Here is a 10,000-nt window from a genome sequence, read left to right as displayed (position 1 = left end):
GTGACTGTGTGTATGTGTGTGTGTTAGTAAGACTGTGTGTATGTGTGTGTGTGTGTGTGTGTGTATGTGTGTGTGTGTGTGTGTGTGTGTGTGTGTGTGTGTGTGTGTGTGTGTGTGTGTGTTAGTAAGACTGTGTGTATGTGTGTGTGTTAGTATGACTGTGTGTATGTGTGTGTGTTAGTAAGACCGTGTGTATGTGTGTGCGTGTTAGTAAGATTGTGTGTATGTGTGTGTGTTAGTAAGACTGTGTGTGTGTGTGTGTGTGTTAGTAAGACTGTGTGTATGTGTGTGTGTTAGTAAGACTGTGTGTATGTGTGTGTGTTAGTAAGCCTGTGTGTATGTGTGTGTGTTAGTAAGACTGTGTGTATGTGTGTGTGTTAGTAAGACTGTGTGTATGTGTGCTTGTGTGACTGTGTGTATGTGTGTTAGTGTGAATGTGTGTATGTGTGCTTGTGTGACTGTGTGTATGTGTGTGTGTTAGTAAGACTGTGTGTGTGTGTGTGTGTGTGTGTGTGTGTGTGTGTGTGTGTGTGTGTGTGTGTGTGTGTGTGTGTGTGTGTGTGTGTGTGTTAGTAAGACTGTGTGTATGTGTGTGTGTGTTAGTATGACTGTGTGTAATGTGTGTGTGTTAGTAAGACCGTGTGTATGTGTGTGTGTGTTAGTAAGATTGTGTGTATGTGTGTGTGTTAGTAAGACTGTGTGTATGTGTGTGTGTGTTAGTAAGACTGTATGTGTGTGTGTGTTAGTAAGACTGTGTGTATGTGTGTGTGTGTTAGTAAGACTGTGTGTATGTGTGTGTGTTAGTAAGACTGTGCTTGTGTGACTGTGTGTATGTGTGTGTGTTAGTAAGACTGTGTGTATGTGTGTGTGTGTGTGTGTGTGTGTGTGTGTGTGTGTGTGTGTGTGTGTGTGTGTGTGTGTTAGTAAGACTGTGTGTATGTGTGTGTGTTAGTATGACTGTGTGTATGTGTGTGTGTTAGTAAGACCGTGTGTATGTGTGTGCGTGTTAGTAAGATTGTGTGTATGTGTGTGTGTTAGTAAGACTGTGTGTATGTGTGTGTGTGTTAGTAAGACTGTGTATGTGTGTGTGTGTTAGTAAGACTGTGTGTATGTGTGTGTGTTAGTAAGACTGTGTGTATGTGTGTGTGTGTGTGTGTTAGTAAGACTCTGTGTGTGCGTGTGTGTGTGTGTGTGTGTGTGTGTGTGTGTGTGTGTGTTAGTTAGACTGTGTGTATGTGTGTGTGTTAGTATGACTGTGTGAATGTGTGTGTGTTAGTAAGACCGTGTGTATGTGTGTGTGTTAGTAAGACTGTATGTATGTGTGTGTGTGTGTGTTAGTAAGACTGTGTGCATGTGTGTGTGTTTGTAAGATTGTGTGTATGTGTGTGTGTTAGTAAGACTGTGTGTATGTGTGTGTGTTAGTGTGACTGTGTGTATGTGTGTGTGTGTTAGTAAGACTGTGTGTATGTGTGTGTGTTAGTAAGATTGTGTGTATGTGTGTGTGTTAGTAAGACTGTGTGTATGTGTGTGTGTTAGTAAGACTGTGTGTATGTGTGTTAGTGTGTTAGTAAGACTGTGTGTATGTCTGTGTGTGTTAGTATGACTGTGTGTATGTGTGTGTGTGTTAGTAAGACTGTGTGTATGTGTGTGTGTTAGTAAGACTGTGTGTATGTGTGTGTGTTAGTAAGACTGTGTGTATGTGTGTGTGTTAGTAAGGCTGTGTGTATGTGTGTGTGTTAGTAAGATTGTGTGTATGTGTGTGTGTGTGTTAGTAAGATTGTGTGTATGTGTGTGTGTGTTAGTATGACTGTGTGTATGTGTGTGTGTGTTAGTAAGATTGTGTGTATGTGTGTGTGTTAGTATGACTGTGTGTATGTGTGTGTGTTAGTAAGACTATGTGTATGTGTGTGTGTTAGTAAGACTGTGTGTATGTGTGTGTGTGTTAGTAAGACTGTGTGTATGTGTGTGTGTTAGTAAGATTGTGTGTATGCGTGTGTGTGTGTTAGTATGACTGTGTGTATGTGTGTGTGTGTTAGTAAGATTGTGTGTATGTGTGTGTGTGTTAGTATGACTGTGTGTATGTGTGTGTGTTAGTAAGACTGTGTGTATGTGTGTGTGTTAATAAGACTGTGTGTATGTGTGTGTGTTAGTAAGATTGTGTGTATGCGTGTGTGTGTTAGTAAGATTGTGTGTATGTGTGTGTGTTAGTATGACTGTGTGTATATGTGTGTGTTAGTAAGACTGTGTGTATGTGTGTGTGTTTTAGTAAGACTGTGTGTATGTGTGTGTGTGTGTGTGTGTGTGTGTGTGTGTGTGTGTGTGTGTGTGTGTGTGTTAGTAAGACTGTGTGTATGTGTGTGTGTTAGTATGACTGTGTGTATGTGTGTGTGTTAGTAAGACCGTGTGTATGTGTGTGCGTGTTAGTAAGATTGTGTGTATGTGTGTGTGTTAGTAAGACTGTGTGTATGTGTGTGTGTTAGTAAGATTGTGTGTATGTGTGTGTGTTAGTAAGACTGTATGTGTGTGTGTGTGTTAGTAAGACTGTGTATGTGTGTGTGTTAGTATGACTGTGTGTATGTGTGTGTGTTAGTAAGACTGTGTGTATGTGTGTGTGTGTTAGTAAGATTGTGTGTATGTGTGTGTGTTAGTAAGACTGTGTGTATGTGTGTGTGTTAGTAAGATTGTGTGTGTGTGTGTGTTAGTATGACTGTGTGTATGTGTGTGTGTGTTAGTAAGATTGTGTGTATGTGTGTGTGTTAGTAAGACTGTGTGTATGTGTGTGTGTTAGTAAGACTGTGTGTATGTGTGTGTGTGTGTTAGTAAGACTGTGTGTATGTGTGTGTGTTAATAAGACTGTGTGTATGTGTGTGTGTTAGTAAGATTGTGTGTATGCGTGTGTGTGTTAGTAAGATTGTGTGTATGTGTGTGTGTTAGTATGACTGTGTGTATGTGTGTGTGTTAGTAAGACTGTGTGTATGTGTGTGTGTGTTAGTAATATTGTGTGTATGTGTGTGTGTTAGTAAGACTGTGTGTATGTGTGTGTGTGTTAGTATGACTGTATATAAACTCAGCAAAAAAATAAACGTCCCTTTTTCGGGACCCTTTCTTTCAAAGATAATTCATAAAAATAACTTCACAGATCTTCATTGTAAAGGGTTTAAACACTGTTTCCCATGCTTGTTCAATGAACCTTAAACAATTAATGAACATACACCTGTGGAATGGTCGCTAAGACACTAACAGCTTACAGACGGTAGGCAATTAAGGTCACAGTTATGAAATCTTAGGACACTAAAGAGGCCTTTCAACAGACTCAGAAAAACACCAAAAGAAAGATGCCCACTGTCCCTGTTCATCTGCGTGAACGTGCCTTAGGCATGCTGCAAGGAGGCATGAAGACTGCATATGTGGCCAGGGCAACAAATTGCAATGTCTGTACTTTGAGATGCCTAAGACAGTCCTACAGGGAGACAGGACGGACAGCTGATCGTCCTCGCAGTGGCAGTCCATGTGTAACAACACCTGCACAGGATCGGTACATTGGAACATCACACCTGCGGAACTGGTACAGGATGGCGACAACAACTGCCCGAGCAACTGCCCGGTGATGTTCGGATTCACATTTATTGTCGAAGGAATGAGCGTTACACCGAGGCCTGTACTCTGGAGTGGGATAGATTTGGAGGTGGAGGGTCTGTCATGGTCTGGAGAGGTGTGTCACAGCATCATCGGACTGAGCTTGCTGTCATTGCAGGCAATCTCAACGCTGTGCGTTACAGGGAAGACATCCTCCTCCCTCATGTGGTACCCTTCCTGCAGGCTCATCCTGACATGACCCTCCAGCATGACAATGCCACCAACCATACTGCTCATTCTGTGCGTGATTTCCTGCAAGGCAGGAATGTCAGTGTTCTGCCATGGCCAGCGAAGAGCCTGGATCTTAATCCCATTGAGCACGTCTGGGACCTGTTGGATCGGTGGGTGAGGGCTAGGGCCATTCCCCTCAGAAATGTCCGGGAACTTACAGGTTACTTGGTGGAAGAGTGGGGTAACATCTCACAGCAAGAACTGGCAAATCTGGAGCAGTCCATGAGGAGGAGATGCACTGCAGTACTTAATGCAGCTGGTGGCCACTTTTGATTTTGACCCCCCATTGTTCAGTGACACATTATTCCATTTCTGTTAGTCACATGTCTGTGGAACTTGTTCAGTTTATGTCTCAGTTGTTGAATCTTGTTATGTATTGACGTTTCTTTTTTTGCTGAGTTTATGTGTGTTAGAATGACTTAAATCCAGTATGTCAGTTCCTCAACATGCTTTGCCTAGAATAGTTCTGAACGGAATCAAATGACTAGTAAACCGGCAAACATATGCTTGGCTCAGTATTCTGTGATTGGTCCTTTTTGCTGCCCAGTAATAACTGAAGAGAGAACTGGGTGGTGATCCTGGAACACTTCATCAAGAGGTTGAGGAAACGAGAAACGACAGCAGAGGCTGCTGCTCTGGCCTGGGAAATATGAGAAGTGTAAGGGTGTGTGTATGTGTGTATCTGTGTGCATGTGTCTCAGTGTGTGTGTGTATGTGTGTATGTGTGTGTGTGTGTCTCAGCGTGTGTGTGTCATGTGTGTCTCAGTGTGTGTTTGTGTGTGTGTGTCTCAATGTGTGTGTGTGTGTGTTTGTGTGTTTGTGTGTGTGTGTGTCTCAGGGTGTGTTTGTGTGTGTGTCTCAGGGTGTGTGTGTGTGTCTCAGTGTGTGTGTGTTCCTCAGTGTGTGTGTGTGTGTGTGTGTGTGTGTGTGTGTCTCAGGGTGTATGTGTATGTCTCATTGTGTGTGTGTGCCTCAGTGTGTGTGTGTGTGTGTGTGTGTGTGTGTGTGTGTGTGTGTCCTCTGTTCCTCTGCTTCCAGTGTACATGAGATGTGAACCAGCAGACTACAGGTGCCCTGGGAAAGTACAGATATCAAGGCTGAATAACTCATCACTGTCTGATGTACCGTATCTGTACTGCAGCTCCTGGAGATGAGGTGTGTATGTGTGTGTATGTGTGTGTATGTGTGTCTGAGTGGTGTTTAAATCTTGATGAAATAAGCTCTATGAAGGTCAGTGAAAGCAGGGACTCCTTAGTCTGGTGCTAATGGTGCATTAACGATACGCAGACGTTATCCCCCCCCCACACACACACACACACACACACACACACACACACTGAGACACACACACACACACACACACACACACACTCTCACACACACTCTCACACACACACACACACACAAAAAGACAAGCACACTCAAGCACACACAGACAAACACGTAGACACGCACACACATACACACACACACTCAAGCACCTACAAACACATAGCCATTACACACGTGCTCAGACAAATACACAAACACGCACGAATGCACGTAGACACACACACAGGCTGATAAAAGGTGACATTGCACATCCCTTAGCTCTTATTATGCTTGGAATAAAAAGGTTATTAAATGTTTATGAGGTAGTTATGTTGCTCTCCAGCCCAATAAAACAGTGCATTGTTAAAAATGTTAAGGCATTTGAACATTCAAAAGCACAAAAACAAAGAAATAAAAGAATAGCTTTAGTCATGGTTAGCTCTGGTTCAAGTTTAACAAACAAGTTTATAATACATTTAAGTTACATAATTAAATTGCATTTGAAAACCAAAGAGTTGTGCACTAGAATGGATATGTGATCCAGTGAATTTAAGATCATTTTTCTACTGGTCACTACATTCTGTGCAGTGTTAATATCACTGTTACATCATTGTCACTGTTACAAGATTGAGATAGAAGTGTGGATGTCAAGTTTGGATTGAGCCCTTAGTATGTTCTCTAACTAAAAGGTGTGTGTGTGAGAGGGGGAGGATGCTCAGTACTAACAGTACCACACTAGGTGACAACAAACACACTCACACATCGCTGTGAAGATGCTAGATGCGCTTATCACCGATACTATTTCACAGGTGACGACGAGAGGTGGTAATGAGCTCAGTCTGTGTGTGTGGGGGGGGATTAGGGAGTGGCGTGGGGGTTGCAGGGGTCAGAGGTACGGGGAAGCTAGCTCCCGTTTCCAACTCGCCCCGTATGGTTGGGCTCTTACCTTGAAGGTGGACATGGCGGGGTCCCTGTTATACCTGTCTATGGTGTGGAACTTGGTGGTGGGGTGGTTGAGCTCATGGTACAGCTCAGAGTGTCGTTTGCGAGTGTGCATCACTTTCTGGAAGGGAGAGGAAGGTACAACAAAAAATGAACAGAATAAGAAAATAATAGCTAAAGAGACACGGATAGGTAGGGCGGTTTGAGGGAAGAGAGGCCGAAGAAGCGGAAGAGGCCAAGGGACAGTTTGATGCCATCCGCGGCGAGGGGGAGGAGGGGAAGAGAGGGATGGATAAATAGAGTCCTCTCATCTTCTCTCTAACATCTCCCTGTCTCGCTTTTAGGATTTGATGCTGCCTGTGCTGTGAGATGTATCTGAGTTTGCTCTGAATGGATATGAGAGCCAAGCAGGCTGCGTTAATGTTAGTGGTAGCTAGCTAGCAAGGAAGCATTAGCTAGTTAGCAACTAGCCTACAGTGATATGGAACTGAGTAAAAATTCCCTGTAAACACAGATTTAGGATCAGCTTACCCTCCCCAAAACTTCACCCTCACCATTTAAACAGGTAAAGACTCAAATCAAATTTTAAATGACTGTATCCCAGCATCTAAGAGCAACTACATCCTATTACAAGTGGAAGTCCCTGACAGGAGAGAGACCTTGTCACAGCGACTTCTTTTCGCTAATGTCTAGCACTTTAGCAGCATGGCGGCGGCTAATCGACGCAGCAGCTCGAGGGCCAAGAGAGACACAGGGGCCAGACGGCGATCCTCACACACTCAGACACTCTGGCCAAGGCTGGCTGCGACTGTTGCCACCGATTACCACAGAGTCTGCACTCTCTTCTCTCCCTCTCCTTGTCTGTCAGTTCTCCCTCTCTGAGTCGGCCTTTATAAGTCACTTAATTTACGTGTAGGCCTACTTCCTTTAAAGTTCACCTCTTCTGCACTTCAAATCTCTCTCTCTTCCTCTGTCATCACTGCTCTTTTCTTTATTTGTATTTTTGAACTCTGACTCTACCTTGAATCTTTCTCTCTCAGACACTTACTCGGTAGAGGGCTTCATTGGTGTCCATTTTGACACAGGAATCCAGCCATTTTACGGAAAATATCATGCAGTTTCGCAGACTACGCCAGTCAGGAAGGGTTACAAGCTCTGGGTAATAGTTGCCCTTCGGCAACATCATCCTACTCCAGGTTATCATACTGTAGCTAAGCGCTAGTGCTTGTTAGCCTGTTAGTTGTGCAACAGTCCACAGTGGAAAGCAAGTCTCCAGTCTTTACAAGGATAAGGGAAGGAGGAAAGCCAATGTTCACTTAAGGAGGTGAAGCAAAGGGATTTAGTTACGTTTTACGGGGCTGTTTGAGACTGGAGATTTGCCAGATTCCCAGGGCGTGTTCATTCCATGGAGCGACTAATGCGCTCCAACCCACACACAAACACGCACACACATGTAATTACCCGCAAAACACACATCTACTACCAAACTTTCAAAAACACCAACTCACCGTCAATCACATTTTCATTAATTAATTCATCCACTCAAAGCTTCCTACTGCACCATTGTTCCTTCAACCAGGCCCTGGCACCCCATTGTGCTTTTTCCATTCTGATTGAAATGGTTGACTGACTCAGATTGAAAAAAGTTCAATAAAGTCATTTTTTGTCTGTACAAGATATAAATAATTTGTCCAATCAAGGTAAAATCAGTCAAAACCAAATCCATCTAGTTACAGGGGGTGCCCTAGATCCTTGTTGTAGAAACTGGCACACTATACATGGGTTGGACTGTACCAAGTCAAATGCAAGGGAGACACAGGCGCAAAGGTAAGGGGCTTAGCGATGCCATTGGCTCCTCTACGCGTCACTCAACCTGGCTGAAGCAGACAGAAGCAGAGACAGGCTGATCGGAGGGTGAAGGGGGGGGATCTTACCTCAAAGTCCAGCTCAGAGTACCGTACTCTTTTCCTCTGAGGGAGGAGGGGTGAGGGGCAGGGGGAGAGAAGATATGATCAATGTCTGTAGATCCATGGACCACTCCTCTAATCATCAACACACACAAACACAAACCTAATGCGTGGTAAAAATGTAATTATTACGTAGTTCTGATGGCTACGTTAATGGAACATGCAACAAAGCCTTTCTTAGTTTGATTCCCACATGGTCAACATATTCTGAATAAATGTGTTCACTGTAAATTGCTTTTGAATTAAACAAGCTTTATTCTATTGAAGTTATGTCAAAACGATCAAGACGGTAATGTAATTTCCTTCAACTGTCTTCCGTGCTGTGTACTGTGTTAAACCGCTCAGTCCTCAACTTGGTGCGACTTAATGGAAGGCTGTACCTACACTAAGAAATGAATATAAGTGGTCCATTTAACTCTCTCTCTCTCTCTCTCTCTCTCTCTCTCTCTCTCTCTCTCTCTCTCTCTCTCTCTCTCTCTCTCTCTCCGCTCTCTCTCTCTCTCTCTCTCTCTCTCTCTCTCTCTCTCTCTCTCTCTCTCTCTCTCTCTCCTCTCTCTCTCTCTCTCTCTCTCTCTCTCTCTCTCTCTCTCTCTCTCTCTCTCTCTCTCTCTCTCTCTCTCTCTCTCTCTCTCTCTCTGAAAAGTGATCCCATGACATTAAGGATCCCAAGTACCGTACAGTACACAAACAACACCCATACTTGTGCTGTGCACTTAAGTGAGGGCACACATACTAACACAAACCCCCCCCCCCCCCCCCCTAGTTGGAAGCATACTATAATTACCCAATGTCAAGTGTACAGTACCTGTATCGGTAGGAATATACACTTTTAGAAAAAAAGGGTTCCAAAAGGGTTCTTCTTACCCTTTTTGGTTCCAGGTAAAATACTTTTTTGGTTCCAGTTTGAACCCTTCTGGGTTCCATGCAGAACCCTCTGTAGAAAAGGTTCTCCATGGAACCGAAACCAGTTTTACTTGGAACCAAATGAGACAGCGAAGAACCCTTTTTTTCTAAGAGAGTACAGATGTAGGATCGTAATTTGACCAGTTTCTCACTACAGGAAAATAATCTTTGAGCAACAGGAAATGTGAATTATTGTGTGGATTATAATAATGGACATTTGGGTAGGGGAATGATATATATTTTTATCAAGTCTGACATTTCAAAGTGTAAATGACTAACTTTAGAAGCTCTTTTTAAACTTCAAATACACTAAGTTTGTGTTTTCTGCTATGCAGGATATTACCTGCAACAACAACATGGTGATAAATTAAAATCCTAAATCTGTACACCTGTTGTCTTTACTAAAGAATTCCCACCAATGCCACTCCACAGCATGACATTAACAGGGAAGGAGAGTAGTATTCATATTATCTGTGTTTGTCTTACCTACCCTATCCCCTCCTCTTCCTTCCTTACCCCCTCATAACTCCCTTCTCTTTCACTTCCTATCAGTCTCTTCACAGCGGCACACACCGTTACAGAGCTTTTTTAGACTTTATGAGCATCGATTTTTGTTAGCTTTCACATTAAAATCTACAAATCAATCAGACTCAATACCAAAACCTCAAACCTCTCCGAAATCTCAAAGCAACCAACCTGTTACATTACGCATCTTCATGTTTGAGTTGAATTTTAAGAAGCACTTCATCTCAGTCTGGAGAGATGTTCTGATACACATCTCCAAATGAAGCCCGTTTAAACAGGATGAAAAGACTGTATTATCCAAGCATCTGATGAATGTGGATGAGACCCAAATGGCACCCAGTTCCCTTTAAAGTGCACAACTTTTGACCAGTAGTGCACTCTAAAGGGAATAGGATGGCATTTGGGATACATGTAGTAAGCTAAGCACAGGGAAGACCTGTGTGGTCTCTCAGAGTGGTGTTTAAAGATATTCAGAAGTGTTCTCA

At 43.2% G+C, this 10,000-nt stretch overlaps 1 protein-coding gene across 1 annotated transcript in view; it reads right to left on the bottom strand.

Annotated features, from left to right (window-relative positions):
* Positions 1-10,000, bottom strand: part of LOC110496862 (adhesion G protein-coupled receptor B2) — a 459,244-nt gene that overhangs the window by 18,547 nt on the left and 430,697 nt on the right. Inside the window, 2 exon segments of the mRNA XM_090209074.1 lie at positions 6,125-6,241; positions 8,055-8,090. Coding sequence (XP_090065200.1) covers positions 6,125-6,241; positions 8,055-8,090 — 153 coding nt within the window.

Source organism: Oncorhynchus mykiss, chromosome 18 (genome assembly GCF_057628025.1).
Source record: "Oncorhynchus mykiss isolate SJ-2025 chromosome 18, ASM5762802v1, whole genome shotgun sequence".
Taxonomy (NCBI): domain Eukaryota; kingdom Metazoa; phylum Chordata; class Actinopteri; order Salmoniformes; family Salmonidae; genus Oncorhynchus; species Oncorhynchus mykiss.
This window is presented reverse-complemented; position numbering and strand designations above follow the sequence as displayed.